The following is a 22,816-nucleotide window of genomic DNA, read 5'->3' as shown; positions in this document are numbered from 1 at the left end:
AAACACAGCAAACCTCTCAGCGAGACAAATAAGAATGTGAAGCCAATGTTCCCAGGCAGCAGCAACAAGCTAAACCTAGTATCTGGCCACTGCTAGCACCAGGCAACATTAACTTGCAAGTAAATATGTTTAACATTGTTTTGTTTATATGATTTTAATCTACAATAAATGAGAAAATAGAGTCTGATTCAATATGGTGATGTGCAAAAGGTAAGATTGATTAGTACTTTGAAACGCGAATAGATGCAAGTAGAATATACAGTCAGGCCTTAGTCTAACTGCACATAAACATATTCCGTTATCTCCTTCCTTGTTAACAAGATATTCTTAACAAAACAGTACGTTTCAAATAATTTTTCAGAGAAACACTTACAACAGTTACGGCATTACAACTTTATAATTCTCATCTAAGGGCTCCTTTCTGCGAGCCTATTCCAAAGTCAAATACAGCCACAAATACCTTGCTTTGCGTCACTGATTAAGTGAAAAATAGATTAAAATAGATACTCACACTATATGTGCAAGATCAAGTGGCTTTTCTGGCTGCTCAGGAAATACAGGACGAGGTGGCTCCCTACTTGGTACGCAACCAAGTGATTTACTAATTGCATGGCTCAGCTTCTTCGCAGGTGATTTCTGTTTTTGAAAAGAATGACAAAAATGAGTTGACTGTTATGAAGAGCAGGGTAATATGTGCAATCAGATTAATGCAGAAGTGTAAATAACGGAGAAGTGTAAAAAATGCACACTACTAGAATATTCAGAAATATCCAGTTACTTTATACCATACCTGAGAAATTAGTACAGACATTACACAGGTGAAAGAGTTCGGGGGGGGGGGGGGGTTGTGCTATAATATTGAAAAATGAAAGTAGCTTAACAAAAGGATGTAAGATGAAGAAATAAAGCAATTGTCTGGCGTTTCTATCAGGAATTCAATCAAGGGGCAATCATAGCCAATTAAGGGATTTCTGATACTTACTCCCAACGTCTCCTGAACGCAGGCATTGTGTTTTGGGGGGAGGGCAGGGGAAGAACAAAGGACGCGGTGCAGGAGCCGGTAAATAACCTGCACGCACAGGCGTACCCACTGCCAGCACCGCTGGCATTTCCCAGCTACTGGAATCAAGACGGCTGGCGCTATCCCCCCTCCCTCCGTCCTTTGCAAAGGCAATTGTTTTTGAAAGACAACTTTCACCTTTTTTGTTCCTTATGGGCAAAGCCAAGGTGAAACCATGTATTAGGATAGATATGAATGACCGGTTTCCTTATTTTCTTTCACAAATTTGCTTGGTCGTGCCAACTAATCTCACAGGAGCAACTGTCCGAGGATCATCTAAGAAAAACTGAAAGGCTGGTGACAAGTGTTGCCAAACACACAAGAATGGATATCCGGCCTGAGTCACGCGCTTAAAATGTGTTTTAAGTCCAATGTTGATGTACAAAATTAAGTCTTAAAATGTTATTACATCCACTGAACTCACGCCAGTGATGTGGGCGGCCAGATAATGCTTTTATGAGAGCTCAGAAGTGACCTGGCAGTTCTCTTTTTCTGATCCAACTCACGAACAGTCCATGTATGTGTAACCTAGTGGCTAATTACTCCTATGTAATTTTTTTTACTACTCCTGTAAGACATTCCAAAGCGGAATTAGGGCCAATTCTCAAGGCACATTCAAATTAAAATTCACATTAACACTGGTTTAAATAGGAGGCCAGGCTACCCAGGACAGGAGTTACACATATAGTTACAGTTAATATAAATTAGTAACTAGCAATTACTTACAATTACTAATATTTACTAACAATGAAATAAACAATTAGTAATTAGTAAACCAGTGAGAATCTTCAGCTCTGGGCCTCTTGGCTTTGGCAATATAAAACAGGCAATAAAGGCTTCTTTGAGCGGAGAACCTATGTGTGAGGAAGCTATTCCCTCTGCAGATTGACATGGCTTGTAGTAGATTGGGATGCATTTTAAGTATAAAGTAAAATACTAATATCAATCGTAAAACAATGAAAAAAGAGAAAAAATCCTTTCAAATTAGGAAAGAAAGATGAGCTGGATGCCTGTGAGGATATATTAGGATAGCTGCTTCTTAACTGAAGATTTATTATCCTCCTTCAACTACCTTACAACTCAAAGTCAACGCTAACTGAGAACTCTAAAACCCATGAATGGAGGCTGCCTCTGAACTCACGATGAATGTAGTCTTGGGGAAAAAAGAATTACTCATGATCATATTCTTCCCTGGCGTACATGTCAGGGAAGATCCAAGCGGCAGCTACAGTCAAATTCCAGTCACATGCCCCCACAAGCATCTAATACCGCTTTACGACGTGTACTCTGGCCTGGTTACAATATTGACACCACACTGTTTCACAAATTAAACCAATTATTCAATATGTTGCAGCCTAATTCCTTTTAGATTCTGGAATTTTTATTCATCGGCCCACAGATGCAACCCATGACGCAGCAGAATGCATGAAGGCCGGGGAGAGCAAGGCGTCTAAACCACCTTCAGATACCAGGTGCAACAGGCAATTGATCTTCCCAATAGATTATCCTTGGCTTTTGCAGACAGAAAGTCTTGGCCCTATCAAAGTACCACTGCAGAAATCTTGTGATGTGTGTAAGACTCTTATCTCCTCTCACCAAGAAGGGCTTCCGTAGGAAGGATGTCGAGATAATTAACTGCTTCAGGTGAGTCTCCTATAGGGAGCTCTGTAAAACAGCACGTTCAGAAGCACGCCAGCTTACTAACTCACTAAACAGTAAGTGCTGAAAACACTTTCTGATGGTAAGCTGATGGGTTGCTTTTCTCTCTTTTTTTTTTTTTTTTTCTCCATGTGTTGAGAAAACCTGGTAGATTGCAATCCATGGATGACCCTTGCAAACAGTGTTGAAGCGCATGGCACTCGCACTATGAAAGGTTCTACAGATGACCATCAGCCTTTAATTATTTTGAAATCCTATGAAAAACACAATCTGATCTTTATATTTCTTCTTACTAAGTCCACAGTAACATTTAAATTGTGCACACTAATGTGATGATACCGAAAGTAAAACTCTAGTTTTCCTAAATGAATTCTTCTACATGTTGAAAATTTCCACATTCATTTCTCTCTCAATTTGTTCTCCACTTCTTCTCCTTTTAGAATATTTCCTACTTTCCACCCTGTTCATCTTTTGGTTTCTGCACAGACCACCTGTTCTCAGCCTGCCTTTTCTGTGACCTCCTCTTTGCAGTATTTTTAGGCCATTTTAAAGTTGTTGGTTTTTTTTTTCATTGTGGTAACAAACACTATATCCTATTGTGCTACCCCACCATTTATTTTGTCAAACAAATGCAGTGCTGTCTAGAATGCTGTACAATCGAGCCACCACTACAGCTTCACTTTCTGAAAATTATAGGGGAAAGATAATTTCCATTGATCCCAACTTTTTGATAATGCTTCTCAGTGCAGCTGACAGTGAAAAGAGCGCAGCAGGCTGAATGAGCATGCCACTTCACGGGCAAGTATACCTCTTACGGGTATCTCGTTTCCCTGAGAAATAGCTGTTTTTTCTTCCAATTAGCTGAGCTCTACTTTAGAAATTTCTAATAAAAACTACCTCTCTCATCATTGTCACTAATCTTGACCTCCTACCTGTTTGGTATCATCTGTAAACACCTTTGCATTCTGCAAGGATGGGATACTCTTCCCTTCAAAAAAGCAGAAACCACAAAGAGCAAGCCCTGGAGTAACATAAGCCTCTCCTCCGCCACCGCAAGCCCACAAATTACACAACCCCCTTCCCCATCGCTGACGCCACCAACCGCTGCCAACCTCCCCAGGTAACTCCATCCACCTGCCCATCACTAGCACTACCGTATTTTTACCACCTTCTTCCTCCCTAGCTGTTCATCCTGTTTCTTCTTGACTTTAATCTGTATTTGTAAATAGCTGGGGGCAAACTCTGGTTTATGAAGTATCTGTAACTTCCATCACAACAGGACCTCAGTCAGCTCGGAACTTGGATGTACAACTGCAAAATCCCCAGGACTAATACATTTCAACTTCACATAAGTAGTTAAAACTAATAAAGGATTTCAGACTTTGAAAAATGTTTCACACATCCTAGAGTCCAATTTATGGTCTTATTTATCTTCAGATTTAAATTGGAAAACAGTCTGGTGTGCCTTTATTTTCAAAGGCTTTCAACCACTTAACATTTCCTTCTGGTTGTCGTGGTTTAGCCCCAGCCAGCAACTAAGCACCACGCAGCCGCTCGCTCACTCCCCCTACCCCGATGGGATGGGGGAGAGAATTGGAGGAGTAAGAGTGAGAAACACTCCTGGGCTGAGATAAGAACAGTTTAATAATTTAAATAAAGTAAAATAGTAATGCTAATAGTAACAGTATAATAATGATAATAATAATAATGATACACGAAGCAAGTGATGCACAATGCAATTGCTCACCACCCGCTGACCGATACCCAGACAGTTCCCGAGCAGCGATCGCTGCTCCCCGGCCAACCCCCCCCAGTTTATATACTGAGCATGACGTCATATGGTATGGAATAGCCCTTTGGTCAGTTTGGATCAACTATTCTGGCTGTGCCCCCTCCCAGTTTCTTGTGCGCCTGGCAGAGCATGGGAAGCTGGAAAAGTCCTTGACTAGCATAAGCAGTACTCAGCAACAACTACAAACATCAGCATGTTATCAACATTCTTCTCCTACTAAATCCAAAACACAGCACTATGCCTGCTGTTAGGAAGAAAATTAACTCTATCCCAGCCGAAACCAGGACACTGGTACAGAAGCCTAACCGTAGAAGCCAGCCAACAGCGCGCTGCTCTGCCTTCAGCTTCACCCACACGCTCTCCTGGGAACGGCTAGCAGGCAATGCATTTTGCTTTACTTCCTAAATGGGCACGGTACATGACTCAGCAGGATTTGCACTGCTGTGGCTATTATAGCAGTCTGATGGTAAGTGTGGTTGATGATCCCAAAGAAGTCAGGCACACAAATGAAACACGTGCTCTTTATCCGGACACAAAGTTTCAGCAACCTTCCTGGACACAGGTATTCATGGTTTTGGTTTTCCTCCAAACTGTTAAGTCATATAGCAATTTTCTTTCCCCTTTCACTGATCATTTAATTGCCAAGGCATTCATGAAAGGCTGCTTCTCCACATTAGTCCAAAAGGTTCACGAGACGCAGGTATCAGTTTGGCTGTAGCAATATGCCAGCACCGCTTTACAGTTTTGAGTGCGTTAGTAAGGAACAAGTGCAGTGCTTTCTCTTGCAGAATTCCTGCTTTTCAGCACAACAAATCTTTTTAAATTTTACAGCCTTTCTGAGATTCCTTTTTCAGCAAACTCCCTCAGCCTTTTACGGATCTAGACCTATCAGTGGAGTATACTTACCTTCTTCCCAAGTCTATCAATAAATATTCAAAAGAAACAGTTTCTGCTTTTCATCATGCACAGAATAATTAAACTTGTGAGAAACATTTGCCACCAGTTACTGTAAGTGTTTAAGGAATCAATGAAGCTTCTACGTAGTTACAATTCAGTACGTGGTTACCAGACATCCCAATGGATCCCCTTCCTTTTGAGCTGGTTATTTGAGATTCACATTTTTAGGTTTCCTGTTGTCTGAAACACCCATGAAGTTCAGAGCCAGAGGCGGGCTACTGAATTATGTAAGAATCCAGATATTCCAGAACTGTTTCTATAACACCACTTCCACCAGCACTTCCTAGGTGATCCATTTTCATAACTTTTTCAGCTGAACAAGAAATTGAGGTCTGAACAGATCAGGCGAATATTATAAAAGCCGTCTTTCTCCTGGCACAGCACTGGCCGGCATGCACGCTTTCTGCGGCGACGGCAGCAGTAAGCTGCAAAACCACATTCCTCAGCGGTGCTACCTAAGTTCATAAGTAGCAGCAAACACAGTTTTCATGACCCAAAACAGTGCCTACCTACCAGCAAGCATACCTGGCTTCTCCAGGTTTCAGAGAAAGCTCAAAAAAAAAAAAAAAAAAAGTAAAATAAATACTTCTGAGAGGCTGGAATATTTGTTCTCTTTTGTAATGTAAAAAAGTTGAAGGAGATCCTGCTTTGCACTGTACGCTCTTCAGGTGATCTGACATTCTGCTTGTATAGCCACAAGGTAAGGTTAAAATACCTTTCCTATTAACCATTGAATCACTCTCCCTATGGCACTCATCCCCAGTTAGAATCAAATGCAAACCAAACACTCGGGGTTTGGTTATTTCAGTAAATGTATCATTGACACATTAGTCAAGGGCTGCCCTGGATTCTACATTTTTATTTAATAAACAATCACATTTCTACCCAACTTAGTTATAAACAAAGCATGAAGAAAATCATAGAATCATCGAATCGTTTAGGTTGGAAAAGACCTTTAAGATCATCCAGTCCAACCATTAACCTACACTGCCAAGTCCACACTAAGCCAATCAAGGGTAGACCAGACTGAACCATGTCCCCAAGTGCCACCTCTGCCCGTTTTTTGAACGCTTCCAGGGATGGGGACTCCACCACCTCTAAAATATAACTTCTGTAGCGACGCCTGCATAAGTGCGCAATGAGTCTATAAATAAAAGTCATTTTAAGTACTAGGAACAACTATTCAACTAATTTTCTGCAGAGACCCAAAGTCAGATGCCAGCAGGTAGCTGCACCGCGCGGGCTCTGCCTCTGCCTGACCAGCCAGACACACACACTGCTCGCGGCTGCGTTCCGATAGCGGGGATCCAGCTCACTATCCTGGGAGATTAGGAATAATACGAAGGGACCTCCCAGAAAACGGCAAGTGGTGAGTGCGTACGTTCTTAACCAAGCGTAGGCAAAGCTGCGTTGCGCCTGCATGCGGACAAGCGTTACCCTTGGAGCTGCCCAGACCCACACAAACATGGCTGAGGTACGTCCATCAAATGCGAATGGACTGACCGCTTGCTGCGGGGAAAACTAGCATGGCTTTGACAGATACCACTGAAAAACTGCGTTGTATGTGCAAAAGACGTGAGAAATTATCAGTAAAATGCAACTGTGATGTTCCATGTGTTTGAAAACCCATTGCCTGTGTATTGTGTATTGCCAGATCCTTTTCATTTCAGAATGGTTTATAGATCCTGTCTCTGTTCACCTGCCTTCCCATGAAAGGCTACATCTGTTAAAAAAAAACCAACCCAAACAAACCCAAAAAACAAACACCCAACTTCCATCATGGAATTAAAAAGCCAGAAACTACGAACTACTTCACCAGAGGTTGTCTTTCTACCTTTTGCTAATTCTCTATTCATAAATCACATCCACCCCTACCAAAAGGGTCTACCAAACACTCGTTACAATGGGCTTAGAAATTTGTAGGCAATAAAAACTGAATTGAAACTTGGTTGGCAAGAACACTTCTTTGAAAATGAGGCTTTAAAGTTATCTGTTTCTCGCTCTCTCTTTTCCCTCTGCCCCCGCCAATATCTGCCTCATTTTGCTGGTATCACTTGTAATACCGTCACTGTGAACTCCACAGGGTGTAAACACAAAGTAAGGCAGCATATCCACCCTTCTTCTATACTGAAAATGGGTAAACAGGCAAAAAAAATTTTCCAAGTCAGCGCACAGAGGACTTTCCCTCTTCTCCCAGGAGAGGAACTGTACTAAGCAGCCAAGCGGACTGAGCAGAAAGAAGCCAACACGGTAAGCGAAGCGCGTATAATGCGTATACGGAAATGGCGTTGCGAGCAGGAAGGTAAAGCGCACACGCCTGCCTCCAGCCCTCAGCAGAGAAGGTGCTGGGTCACCCCAGATGGCCAGGGCTGTCCTCTGCCGCTGTGCGAGGGCAGCGTGCCCTCTACTGGAAAACGCTGAATTATGAAAGGAGGGTTGGTTTTTTTTCCACGCCATTTGAAAACAGGAGCCCATGTGATGGTGAAAGTCCACACGTCGACAGCAACGTGACAGGGATGCAGAGCACGTTATTTAATACCGTGTTCCTTTTCGGCTTGTTTCTGGGGGACTGAATAAAAACATGTTCAAAAATTTTTAATAACTTTAAGGTAGTCTAAATGGGAAATTAAATGAGCCAGAAAGATAAGAGATGTAATTTTGAGAACAAAATCTTATTAACAGCTACTTACAGTATTGCTAGACTTTAACTCAGTAGATAAAAGGGTCTGTCTTCTGGTTTGGATTCGATTAGTACCCAGTATAATGACTTCCCAGCGGAAGCCATAGATATTATCACTATAGAAACAACTAAACATTTGTTTGCTTTGTTGATACATACTCCAAAGCCACCACCTTCAGGGTGCTTATAAATAACAAACATTCCATTATTTATAGCAGGAAGAGCATTCTACCTCAACTACAGTTGGTAACAAGCCATCAAAACTCATACCCTAGGGTACAAGCCTTGAGGGTAATTCGGCTCTTTTAACATTTTACCTGGAATTTATGGATGACAGACTGCTTAAGTTTAGCAGACTAAACAAAAAAATAAACAAACAGAATGAACAATGACTAATCTACACGCTTTCAAAATGAACAATTTGATTTTCAGTTCTGCTGCGTGTACATAACTTAATGAATCAGTGTTTAAGTCTATTTAATAAAAACAAAATTGAAATAGGCCAGAAGGAAAAATTTGGAAAGTGTTTGAAGTTTTTTTTTCCTCCCAAACAGGCCCCAACAAGCAGTGCGTTCACGCAGCAAAACCTCTCTTTCAAAATAACACTTCTACCAGAACTTACATGCATACATGTAAAACCCCACTCTACTAATATATACATATCTTTATATATTTCTTTTATATATTTTTTTTAAAATCACTATACTATGTGACTTATAGTATCAAAAAATTATCAAAGGCACTTCAGAATTTCAGGAAAAAGAACCTTAAGAAAACACTTATTATTAATGCTTATTCTGGGTCTTAGGCCTCCAAAACTCTGAAAATACACTATACAAGACTGAACTAGATCTGGCTGGATTGAAACCCCAGGAAAAATAAATTTCTTTTTTTATTGTATCAAAGTACCAGCTAATCTCCAGATCTGGTCAGCAGGAGTCTTTGGGTCTTCACTCAAGAAATTCTTGTTGAGAAAACACACGAGTCAGCCACGCTAGTTCAGCTGAAGCTGCACCAGTGCTGAGCAGAACGGAAGAGTTACGATGGGCATTTTGCAGTCACGTCTTCCTTTCTAGGCACCGATACAGAGTTTTTGCAACAGTCTGACATTGCGGATGCACGTTCAGTTCATAAGCAACCGTATTCCCCAAGCTCTCTTCTGCAGACCTGCTCCCCAGCCACGTATCCTTCATGAAACTCTGTGGCTGCTTAGTCCCACCTGAGAACTTTGCAATTTTCCGTACTGAACTGCATCTTTTTTTGGAAACGTTAAGTGATCCAGAATAGACACCTTCAAATTCATTCCCTTTGCTGGATGTTCATCTTTTTACCAGGTTCAGTTTTGCTGCTTTACCAGCAGTACCAGTCACCCGGCTAGGGAAGGCAGAAGTGTCCTACTGAAGACTGACGTGAAGAAGACACTTCAGACTTCCTGGCCTCACCACTTGCCAGAATTCATTGTCTGTCATTTACCTAGCAGTAATACAGTCCAACTCCAAAACTAAAATAAATTTTTTAAAATTAAGACTAATTTTCAATTTTCAGAAAATTAACACACATTAAGACTTGCAATAGTTAAAAAAAAAGATTAAAAAAATGTAAGAGAATTAAGATTTTCTCTCTTAAAAAAATCCCTCTTCCATGCTCAGTTTATAGGAGACTACCCAGTCTATAGTACTATTTTAGCATTGTATGCAGTAGTATTTTAATGTTGTATTTTATTGTTTAGTATGTAGCAGTATTTTATGTATCCCTGAATTTTTCAGTCCATTTAAAACACTTTGTTGCTTAAAAAAACCACAGAAAATGGTGAAAAGGCTCGGAAATAAGTTTCTAGAGCTAGAGCCAGAAACATTGCTTTAGACCACGAACATAAATGCTCCTTTTGATTGCCTTATTGTTTACTGAAATCCCTCAAATTTCTCCATTTTTGTCCTCGATTTCCGTCTTTTCTCTTTAGTTCACCTTTAGGTAACCTTTAGCCTCTTAATTTCATCTTTCTTTGATTTGGATTCTGACTATGCTGAACAAGAAATGTAAATATCTCCTTCGCTCTTCATGCCTTATATTCTTGTGGCTCATGCCCAGGCATAACTCCATAGCTGCACTGCACAAACCTCCTATAAACGTGACATTTACGTAAGCACACCTTTCAAAAGTGTTCCTTCCATTCCACCTACCCCTGCAATTTCTTGCTAGTATGACTTACATCTTGTTTCTGTGCAAAACAGCCAAATTTGCTGCTACTAAAATTCCTTCTACAGACTTCTGGACCAATTGTTTTTATCATAGAATCATCGAATCGTTTAGGTTGGAAAAGACCTTTAAGATCATCCAGCCCAACCATTAACCTACACTACCAAGTCCACACTAAACCAATCAAGGGTAGACTAGACTAAACCATGTCCCCAAGTGCCACCTCTGCCCGTTTTTTGAACACTTCCAGGGATGGGGACTCCCCCACCTCTCTGGGCAGCCTGTTCCAATGCTTGACCACCCTTTCCATAAAGAAATTTTTCCTAATTTCCAGCCTAAACCTCCCCTGGCATAGCTTGAGCCCATTTCCTCTCATCCTATCGCTGTTCCTTGGGAGAAGAGCCCGACCCCCCTCCCTGCCCCCTCCTGTCAGGAGCTGCAGAGCGATCAGGTCTCCCCTCAGCCTCCTCTTCTCCAGGCTGAACACCCCCAGCTCCCTCAGCCGCTCCCCACCAGCCCTGTGCCCCAGACCCTTCCCCAGCTCCGCTGCCCTTCTCTGGACACGCTCCAGCACCCCAATGTCCTTCTTGTGCTGAGGGGCCCAAAACTGGACACAGCATTCCAGGTGCGGCCTCACCAGCGCCGAGCACAGGGGGACGATCCCTGCCCTGCTCCTGCTGGCCACACCATTCCTGACACAAGCCAGGATGCTGTTGGCCTCCTTGGCCACCTGGGCACACTGCTGGCTCATGTTCAGCCGCTGTCGACCAACACCCCCAGGTCCTTTTCGGCCAGGCAGCTTTCCAGCCACTCTTCCCCAAGCCTGCAGCGCTGCATGGGGTTGTTGTGACCCAAGTGCAGGACCCGGCACTTGGCCTTGTTGACCCTCACACAGTTGGCCTCGGCCCATGGGTCCAGCCTGGCCAGGTCCCTCTGCAGGGCCATCCCACCCTCCGGCAGATCGACACTCCCACCCAGCTTGGTGTCATCTGCAAACTCACTGAGGGTGCACTCAATCCCCTCATCCAGATCATCGATAAAGATATTAAACAAGGCTGGCCCCAAAACAGAGCCCTGGGGAACACCGCTTGTGACCGGCCACCAACTGGACTTAACTCCATTTACTACAACTCTCTGGGCTTGGCCACCCAACCAGCTTTTTACCCAGCGAAGACTATGCCCGTCCAAGCCATGGGCTGCCAGCTTCCCAAGGAGAATATTATGGGAGACGGTGCCAAAAGCTTTGCTAAAGTCCAGGTAGATGACATCCACAGCCTTTCCATCATCTACCAGGCAGGTCACCAGGTCATAGAAGGAGATCAGGTTGGTCAAGCAGGACCTGCCTTTCATGAACCCATGCTGGCTGGGCCTGATCTCCTGGTTGACCTGCGCTTGCCTCTTGAGTATCAATGTATGTATGTATCAATGTTTTTGTTACGTAAGATTTTAAAATCTAGTCTCTTTCAAGGTTCCCAACCATCATTATTTTCTTTCATACATTCTTTCCTTTTGTTCTGTAAAAGCTCTGTTTCCCAGGATCTTCTCTGTTTCCAGTAATCTTCTACTTCCAGTTCTGTGCTTTTAGTGTCACTTCTGTACATGCAATTCCTCTTCTCCTTCTACATGAAAAGCACGGAAGGAAACCGTTCCAGAAACCTGGTTCTGATGGCAGATAGTTTGAATTCTTGATCTCCAAGGCAAGGTGGCTGCACCCAGGCTGCCTAGTAGGCCTGGCTCCGCGCCTGTGTCAACACCTAAGCCTCCCCTTAGGAGCTGCTCGGGAGAGCGCTCTTTGGTCCGTGCTCAAGCTAGGGATAGCTCTGACAGTCCTGCAGTCGGGATCGCGCAACAACCCGCGCCATTTCATTTACCAGGAGAGCGACAGTCTGAATATCCTCCTCCGCCATTTATGTCACTTCCCACTCCTCCAATTCACGTTATATCTTAAAATCAACTTATTCTGTGCAGCCTAGTAAGAGTCAAATGTCTCAAAAGTTAATACTGAAACAAAGTGGGACGACAGATTCACAGGTCCTAGCGCCAGAACGGGGCACAGGCCATCTGACTGACTCGCTGCAAACACCGCTCAGACTTCAGAAGGAAAAATCGGCATTAGAGTTAGAGCTACTAGTTAGATACGTCTTTGTATTAAAAAAATGCAGACTGGATTTATATATACTTAAGGGGATAATAATCTAGTTCAGATTAGACATTCCAGAAGTTTACTACCCACATAGTTAAAAGAAGGACAATACTTGAGTCCGAATTTTCCTATCTTTGCCTTCCAACTGCTGGATGGTATTAAGCCCCAATTTTCTAAATTAAACAGTAATACTATAATGACTCTTCCTCATGAAGATAATTACTAATTATAATCCAATCATCATTTGAATTTCTCTTTGAATAAGTAAAAAGGTTGGGCTTAATCTTTTGCCATAAAATAGGTTTTTAATGTTTTTAATAGACAATCTAAAATTGCCTATTATTTCTTGAGATGTGATTATCATACAGTCATCTAACTGAATGTTATTTCTCATATAATTTCTTTAAGGTTTTTTAGTTAAGAATTTTCAATGCACATATTTACAATTGTCAGACAATGGAAATACTGAATTTTTCTTTTAAAGAAATACTGTCTTTAAAGATGCCACTTGGATAAGCACAGCATTTGTGCTAACCAGTTTACCTTTCTGGGGAGGAAAGATACTGCAACCTTTAAGTCTTTTTAAGCTAGAAGACAGGAAAATATAAGAAAAGTAGGTCTGATGTGAAGAGGGGAAGAAAACACACGTGTTCAGGCCTTGAGAAGAACGGTGCTGTCTTGCGTGCTTTAAACAGCACTGAATACAGTGACAACCATCAATAAATTAACAATATCACTTGTAATAAAACCAGTACAGTTTACCTATTTATACACTTTTGCTATTTGAAAACCTTTAAAAGTCCTACTGTGCAGTTCTACTATAAAAACTTTAACTTTCACAATAAATTAGTACAGAGGTGGCTGTTTCAGCACGACAAACAAAGGTGAGTTACCCAAGAGGAATGCTCCTTCATCTGATGCTGGTTGCTATGAGGACCATTTGCATGGCCACGCCAAAAACAGTTTTGACAGAGCTGGTAGTTGTGGCACTGCTGGCATCGGTACCGGAAACCCATCATGCTCTCACACCGGCAATACGAACATTCCACGGGATGGAAGACTTGGTGGAGATGGGGAAAGAGGGGAAAACAAAAGGGAAAAAAAAAAAAAAAGAAAAAAAAAAGAAAAGTAATAAGCGAACTTTAGGAAAACCTTGACCATCAAATTTCATTGGAGCTTCCACAACCCGCCCCCAGGTTCTTAACCACTAAACCAACTTGTTTTTCTGGGCAGGTCATGGGTTTTGACTGCAGAGCCAGTAATTTCAGTAAGATTAACTGTAAATTTAAGTTGATGATAACATAGCAGTTCCGTCTGACAAGTTCAATATTTCTTCTTCAGATTTCTCCCTCCTCAGATTGACTCAGACCCAGAAGTCTCCATGAAAATCCAACACCACTGAACACATACACGAGTGGACAGGGAAAGCACAAAGGCTATATTCACAAAGGTTAATTTCTGCCCAAGGTGATCACTGTGCCCTAGAGCCAGCTGAGAGAGCTTTTCACAGAAGAGGCAAATTCAGACGACTGCAACGGGCTTCTGCGCTCAATCACCTCTCACCGAGGAACTTCCCTTGCTCTTCCCCGACCGTGAGCTGCCTCTTGTACCTCTGTAGCTTAAACTGAAGAAATCCCCAACGTACCTCTAAATCTTAACATCTCGAGAACTGGAAAATTAAATTAGGCGTGACATGCAGAGTCACCATCAGAAGCAGGCTAAAAAAACCCAAATGCTTCTTCCCTGTTTTTCTACCCATAAACAAACAATCACAGACTTGCTCCATTTAAGAGAGACGTCTTCAGAATAAATGAAAGAGGAATGTGAGAATGAGGTAAAGGAGCTATCTTGCTATGTCAAATGCATTGTAAAAGGTGAGGCAGAGGAAACAGAACGGAAGGATGAAGGTGAAGGTGAATTACAGGAGCAAATGGGCTAGCATTGCTGTGGGTCTAGAGCATAAGTAATTACAGACAGGTATAAATAACTGCGCTATGGAGAAGGCCACAGGAAAAAAGAGCAGCTCACTGGCCAGTCAGCTGAAATTCTTAGATATGCCTATTATAAACTACCACAAGATGCAAGAGAAATAATTAGAAAGAGTCTGAAGTTTTGATCTATGATAAAAATTATGACTTAGCTGTTCTAACTGAGACTTGGTGCAATACTGCACAGGGCAATGAAGTCAACGTTGAGAGAAACAGCTTCTACGGGAAGGTTTGGCCAGTTAAACAGTGCAGAAGTGCCTGACACCTGAAGAGTGGATGCATGTGCCAAAACAGTTGAAACACATGGGTAACAATTAAAGCAAAGACAACTTGAGCATTGACCTGGTCAGGAATGCCGCGGATAATGAAGCCAAGACCATCAGGAGGATGACGCTTTATTGCGGCATGTAGCAACACTGTATAAAGCAAAGGACCTGATCGTGGTAGGTGTTCAATATACAAATACCCAGTAGGAATGGACTGGTGACTTTTTTTTTTTTTTAAATGGAAAAGGTAGAGAAGGCAATGAAAAGAAAGACTTCTAGATTTGTATCAAAGAGTAGAAAAGAACTGGTTGAAAAAGATGACAAGCGACCTTAAGTCAACATGCCAACAGAGTAATTTTGTGAATTTTAGGACGCAGAGGAGAGAGAACATGACTTCAATGCAGCACATCTCAGTAAACTCATGAGAATTAGTAGGTAAGCTACATGAAGAAACAATTCAACAGAAAAACTGAGTTAGAAGAACTGACAGTTTGTTAAAGAAATTATGCTAAAGAAACTAGCAAACGACCTCAGTGCAGAGAAAAGAGCAGACTGTAGTAAAAGACCAACATGGCTTTTAATTTTTTAAGAGCTCCTCAATAACCTAAAATTCAAAAGGAAGCCTACAGAAGCAAAAACTGGGACAAATTATTAATCAGGGTTAAAAGAATAACTCAAATATTCAGAGAGAAAGTCAGAAAAATGGAACGAGAGAAAGGTAGCAGGGGATTTAAAAGGGTCATTACAAGAATTGTAATGATAATCCTTAAAAGGGTGTGAAATTATACGTATGTAACTACTGACTTCTCATGTTATTTTAACTTGTAGAATACATGCTGGAACAAATAATAAAGCAAAGTACTGTAAGCACCTGAAGAACAACAGAGAAATGAGCCATGGACAACATTTGCCAAACCAACCTAATGTCTTCCTGTGACAGAACAATTGACCTTGAAAATAGGAAACGGGCAAATGCCATCAATTTTTCACTTTACTTCAGTAATTCTTACAAAATTGGTCTTCCACGATATTCTCATGACAGGGGAAATACACAATAGATGAAAGGAATGTAACTTGGATGTGAATCTCCCTGGAAAAAGACCAGAGAGCAGTTAATTGTCGAAATGGAAAGATCTAAAGAGCAAAGGGCTTTATCCCAGGTCACGCACCGGTCAATATTTTTCATAAACATGTCTGATTTGGGGCATCACATTTCAAGGAAGATGCGAGTTAATTCTATGTACAGGAGAAAGCAGTAGAATTGTCTGAACAATATCTAGTAGACATCTTAGCTAGGAATAGACTGTGAGAAGGTATCATCAAACATGCAAGAGGTACTTACAAAAATAGCAATACATTCTCCAGAGCCAGTGGCCAAAAGCCAGGTACTTAAGGGTTTAAACTGCAATAAGAAAAAACTCATGCTAGAACATTAGGAAAAAACTTTCTCACCCTAAGAATACTTAAACAGTGACCTCGCCCCAGCTTCAAGTCCAAGGAGGTGTCGAAACTTTTTGATAGAGGATTTTAAGCAGCAGCGAGGCAAATCTTTCAAGAATGTTTGCATACATTCAAGTCTGCCTTTGGAAAGAGAGGCAGATCAAGTCACAGGTTCCCAAATATCTGTCTCCCGCAATATCCTTTCTGCTTGTGGCAGGGTTGCTGTCTCCTGCTAAGCTACAGCATTAGGTCACTACCGTAATGAAAGCCGATATACTGGTATCGGCCGATCGCAGCATGTTCTGTCCACCTCTGCGTACCCCTTGATCTTGTCTCTTCTTCCCCACCTTTTCAAAAATGTCTCTTATCTTCTCTGACTCTATGCATTTAGAAGAGATTACCATTGATAAAAAGGGGACGGAAGTACTACACAGTCCTGAACCAAAGAATCAAAAACTTGAAATTGATGTGCTTGATTTAGGAAAGCAATAACAACATTCTGATAAAATAATACATGAGGCAAAATAATAACGGTGACAGCACTCAATGTACTGCAAAAAGCATGCTCTAAAAATGATTGGTAAAGAGAAGATTGGAACAATTATCAGAGATTATTAGATCATGGACAAGGTATCTGGCCATCAAGGTAGAAACCAAAGAGGTGCACTTTTTGGTTTGTTTGGGGTTTTTGTTTAGGGTTTTTTTTGTGGGTTTTTGTTTTGTTTTTTTTTTGAAAGTGACAAAGTTTAGCTATGGATGGGAAACAAATAAATGAAGTGGAAAAGGATGCTTCCTCCCAGTACCAACCTGCTGTCTGCCCCTTCCTGGCTTACTGGCAAGGTGGTATGCCATGATCAAATGTAGATATTACTCTTTTCCCATTGTTTTGTGCATTTTTGAATGCCATAAAATATGGTGTTGCAAACTATTTCTCTTCTCTCCTGTTCAGATCGCTTTCCATGCTCCCACCTGCAGAAATGCAACTGGACTGAAGTTGCCATGAAGCGGTCAATTGAAAATGTTTTTCACATTATTGACATGCCCAACTCCAAGTCACACTTGAACCACCATGGCCCCTCCTGCCTATGGACTGTAAGAGTTCACCTCATGTCCCGATCCATTTTTCCTCTCTCCTTCCTACTCTTCCTTTTCTGCCTCTGAAATACTCGTTCTAATCAAAATGCTCATGCTTCAATTTCTCTGCCTCCACGATCTGAACTGTTTTTTGTTGTTGACACCTTCTCTTTTGAAGGTGTCCCGTTACCCAAAGCTCCCTGCCACATATGGGAGTGGGAGTTTTAAGCTTCTTGCCACCTTTCACTGCATCCAAGTCTTCAGTCATTCCCTTTTCTGGCTGCCAGTACTCCAGACTCAAACTTCCTACTGGATCTTTCTTGAGAGAGACAACCTGCTCCTTCCTCCCTTCGCTCCTGCCAGCGGACCAGCTCCCTGCGGAAGGTGCAGAAGGGCAGGAGAGGGAAGCAGCTAGAGAGACTGGACCATGAACCCAATTCTCATGTCTGGCTTTTCCTCCTTTTTCTGACTCCCAATCTGTATATCTATATTCAGCAAGTTTTTGCTTTCCCTTCTTTTTTTCAACTGATACAGTCAGTGACTGTCACTGTATTTCAATTCCCTCGCAAGTGTTCTGCCCCTGTGGGATGCGTCCTTCAACCTCCCATCCCATCTGATCCACCCCACTAACTGAGCACTAACTCTGCTCGGGCTCCTGCATTGCAGTGTCCTCGAAAGAAATCTCATCGCAAAACTAACCTCACCCATCAAAGCTTGGAAATTCTTCCAAATGAAAACTGGAAGAATGTGCTGTGTCCTTTCTCCTTTTCCTCTTCTTCCTCCCTCTATCACACAGATACTCCTCATTTGCTTTCTTCTACAAACACCTCATTTATTCAAAGATCTTGTGCTGTGATTTACCTCAGACTCCTCACAGCCATTCCTTCTTTATTATTATTTTCTTGGGTCTGTTCCCCTTGCTCTCCAACATCAAAATATACAAATGATTTAGGTTTTCAGATTCCAAAGACAAAAAAATTTGACCATATTTTCTTCTCTAACTCCAAGTTCCTTTTGTCTCTAAGCTTACTGAATGCACGCTTACTGTCTGATGTCCCTCTCCTTCAGTTCTGATCTTAAGAAATCCCTCTGCCTCTCACAATTCCACAGAAGCCGTTCCGGTCAAAATCCCTTATTACTGTTTCCCACACAAATGTAGGTATCATTATTCCACCACCAATTTTTTGAGTTGCAAACCCCAAATCCGATATTCCTCCTTGTCTTGAAATCTCCATATACTGCCCTGGTTCCATGTGTTCATATTTTATCTTATATTTTGGCTGCTGATGCCAAAAAACCAGTCTTCGCTCTGTCTGAACAATGCCTTTCCCATGGAGGCATATGATTAGGGCTTCCAAAATACGATATAAATGATATAATGAAGAAGAGTTTTAGAGGAAAATTGTGGATCCATATTTGGGATCCATATGTTTGTTTCAAAGTACCCTAATTTTAAAGGTACATGAGAGAGGTAAGAGAGATGCAGGACTGAATGACCAGAGACCGGTCTGGAACTGAGAAGCATATCCACATTGCCTACATGTGACAGTGTATTTCCATAGGAAGAATGGTATCAATAACAAAATGTAGATAGAAATAAGTAGGGGAAGAGAACAGAACCTTTATTAAATTGTGTAGGGGAAATTCCCAAAGACATTAAAAAACTAGCAGTTAAAGGAAAATGAAAATATGACAGCTGCAAAATGCAAGAAAAGAAATCAAAGAGGAGATAATAAAAGTAGAAAGCTGAAGCATGATGAAGATTCAATAATTCAACATTTTTCACATAAAAATGTTTCAAGGAAGACCTGGAAAAACCCCGCTGTTCAAAACTCTGGCTAAGACAGAATTAATGTCGGCAGAGAAATGCTTTGAAGAACTTGCCATGACTATAAATACAAACTTTTATTACAGTATTCTTTTACATGTGGTACTAATAACGGCATCTGTAAACAGACATACCGCTACAAGATTTTGTTTTGTCCTGGTGGACACAGGCCAGCATCCATAACTTCTAAATTCTATTACTCCAATGTAAAATACAAACGATGCTGTTAGCTAGGAGCTAAAAATGCACTCATCTGCTTAATTGAGCAATACATACCACTAAAAGCCAAATACTCCAAATCCTGCATTCCTTATAAAGCTGTATGTAATTTTACCCCAGAAATCATGTCTAGTATATAACGTACATGCCAAGCTCCAGGTTTCAACTCTGACTTTCAGATTTTTCCACGGAAAGTATTCAAATGAGCAGGACAAGAACTCTTTTGGGAGACTAATCAATTAGCTAAAATCAATGAATAGAGGCCTGCTGAGGTGGCATGTTGGAGCAGGAATCGATACCTTCCTATTGAGCAAAGCAGCAAGCTGACCTCCTTGGTGTAAATTAACAGTTGTGAATACACCCAAATACTCGCTGGTCCTGCATTCTGCTGCCAAATCGCTAAGCAAAACCTAATCTCTAGGACTAATCACATTCTGCTCCACTCGTTGCAGTGGAACGCTGCTTTAGAACCTGTGATCTGCGGACCACGTGGATCTGACGGACTCCTCCCCCGGCATCAGCAGGCTATGATGAGCAGAAGCGACCTGGCCCGTGCTATACAGCAGCCTGCATAGAAGAACCTTTTCAAATGATCTACGTTCCGCTGGACAGCTTAGGGACCAGCGAAACAGAAAAGGCCGAAGTGCGCTGCAGAATTTTTATCGAGAAAAGAAATGACGGGCTTAAAAACTCACAGAATGCTACCACGGGGACACACTCCAAGGTGCCAAGTCAGATGATGGCTCTAACCAGGGCATGGAAAAACACAAGCGTATCGCAAGACCCAGCCGAAGTTGCGCAAAGACTCTGCTGAGCTTAACACCTTCCTGTACTCTGCAAAAATGCGCCCCAGAACGATTAGCTTACGCTACCCAGATTATCACAGACAGGAATTAACATACCAGGGCTGCACAGACTGAAATACCTTTGCGGAGGCTTCTTTTTGAAACGTGCTTCCAGAAATTTGTTACCACTCGCACGTCCAAGTGACGCTGTGCCTCTTAGAGGGGTATCGGTCTTCCTAATTATAACATCTCCAGCACTTTGCAGCTTCCTTTTCCTTTCTTTAAAGCAATCAGCTGGAGAACCTAAAGAGTTTACAACTGGTCTTTAAGGACGAGAGTTCGCAATCAGAAGAGTCTTCCTTAACAACAACTTACAACTATTGCTGGTACAGAAGATTTTAATGCTACATTTTTCTTATTAAGCCTTTTTTTTTTTTTTTTTTAACCTACTGACAACCCAAGGACAGTGCAGACCCCATGAAAACATCCAGATCCTCTAAAGCAAAAACTGAAAAAAATTTTGGCTCGAGTATTCATAAAAACATTGCGCCCAAATCACAATAAGGAAAAAAGAGACACTAGTTTCTCGATGGATGTCAGCGATACATTCGGAGCAGCGAAGGACAGACTGAATGGAAAGCATGAGTTGCTGTCACTGGAACTCCTTTACCACCGTCAGGGTAATTCTGAAATAACTCTGAGTGTGTCTGTAAACTTACATTACAATTCTTAATGGAAGCTAGAATTCACAGAAACCTGGGGAAGCACAGAAAGAAAGAAAAATGTGAAAATAAGGCAATTCCGCTTCTGGAAAGGAAGTTTCCCCTGTGCTTCGGGAAAGGCAGAGAAGTGGCAACAGCACACACCCAGCCACTGAACACACTGCTCGGGCACCGGCCGGCCGGGGCGAGGAGGGGGGCGGGATGGGACAGAGAGCCCCGAGGGGCGGCGGGGCTCTGCAGCAGCCGAGCGCGCCCTCCCGCGCGGGGAACAACGTCCTTCCAGGGCAGTTTAAAGATGGTCCGTACACTTCAGCATCCCTGCCAAAACACCAGCATCCCTGGCACGTCTTCCTAGGAAATGGCCTTCCTCCTTTCAAGAAATGTGATGCCATTTTTGGGTTTTGGCTTTTTCATCACCGCAGTTCTGTGGATTTTTTTTAGCTTTTTTTTTTCCTTTTTTTCCTTTTTTCAAAAGAAAGTCGAAAATGAATCCCACTGCGAGGCTCTATCTTTCCTTGTGAAACGTAAAAGATTTACCCCTGCTAAGGCTGCTTAGCAGCTGCTAAACACAAATTTTGTCATTTTAGGAAAGGCAGAAATTCTCAACCCCATTCAGAAAGTATTGAAATTATTCTGATCTTCTGGGAAAGTTAAAGATTTATTTGTCACAGAAGGCGGGCAAAGCTTGAGTTATAATACCTGACTGAAGAACGACCTGATAAGGTTAAAAAAAAAAAAGTTATGAACGTTTTTTTCATTGGAAGCTCCTAAACAGGAACCGCATTCTCCCTACCACACACATTTGGTTTTTTTAGATTGTTGCATTTCAGGTAAGATGCAATCCTTACCCCAGAGAGTGTACGAGCTAGCAAAGCATTTCTACAAATGTTAATATAAGCTTAAGATAAGAGTCGTGGCAATTTTAAAAGCTAGATATTCTTTTCTATTCTATTCCTTGTTATAAATGGGAGAAGGAAAAAACCCCACAACATAGCCTGAAGACTTCTTCCACTTGCATTTACAAAGGCTCCTATTTCTACAAAAGCATAACTAAACAGATTAGAATGCCTGCACAAAAGCACACTGTTATTACGCTGCATATTAGCATGCAAATTGAGATGATGGCTTTCAAAAATAACGTGCTGGCCTATTTGTTTAGATTAATACGAGCAATCCATGGAGTTTATTTGATGCCTTGAGAAAGAAGATCTGTTATTTTTTACCTTGAAATGTTATTTCTCCAATAAAACAAGCTCAGTTCAGAGCTTAATTGCCTTTTGCTTATATCAGAGTTGAAAAGACAACCAAGGAAATTGCAGCATTATTATTATATTTTTTTTAAAGGTGTCAACTAAGGCGTTCAAGTGCCTCTGAAGTAACTCAGCAGTGATTGCCGGAGTAATTAATGAGAATATTTACAAGCTGTGAAGGAGACAAACATCTGGCTGGGAGGAAAGGTTAGGGAACAAAAGCACTACACTCTGACAAGGTGCAATCCAGAGAAAACTAACTCGCAGTGGAAATCAACAACTGACTCCAGAACAAGACTACGACTAAATAGTACAAGGAAACGTGTTCAAGATAGTAGTAGCAAAGACACAAACTTAACGGATGGAACTGTACGGACTGAGCCCATTTTATCAGACGAACATTGTTTACAGACTAGTGGTGGAAGAGGAGAACTTCAGGGAATGATTTCATGGGATGTTCATTGCAATCATACCTAGAATCACAAAACCACGGAAGAGCTGAGGCTGGAAGGGACCTCTGGAGACCTGCTCAAAGCACGGTCATCCAGAGCAGGCTGCTCAGGCCATTGTGCGGTCGGGTTCTGAGCATCTCCAAGGATGGAGACTCCGCAACCTGATGCAGAGTTTGAGCACCCCCACAATAAAAAAAAAAAAAAAAATTCTTTTTACATTTAAACAGAATTTCCTGTATTTCCATTTGTGCCCATTGCCTCTTGTCCTGCCACTGGGTGCCGCTGGGAAGACTGCCGCTGTATCT

At 41.8% G+C, this 22,816-nt stretch overlaps 1 protein-coding gene across 1 annotated transcript in view; it reads right to left on the bottom strand.

Annotated features, from left to right (window-relative positions):
- Positions 1-507: 507 nt before the first annotated feature.
- Positions 508-22,816, bottom strand: part of LOC104029298 (dystrobrevin beta) — a 55,411-nt gene continuing 33,102 nt past the window's right edge. The window contains exons 7-8 of the mRNA XM_075708416.1: positions 13,381-13,547; positions 508-636 (exon numbers count right to left, since the gene is read on the bottom strand). Of these exons, the coding sequence (XP_075564531.1) occupies positions 508-636; positions 13,381-13,547 (296 nt within the window). The remainder of the gene's footprint in view (positions 637-13,380; positions 13,548-22,816) is intronic.

The sequence above is a fragment of the Pelecanus crispus genome, chromosome 3 (assembly GCF_030463565.1).
Source record: "Pelecanus crispus isolate bPelCri1 chromosome 3, bPelCri1.pri, whole genome shotgun sequence".
NCBI lineage: Eukaryota > Metazoa > Chordata > Aves > Pelecaniformes > Pelecanidae > Pelecanus > Pelecanus crispus.
Note: the sequence above shows the minus strand (reverse complement) of the source record. Positions and strands in the feature narration are given on the sequence as shown.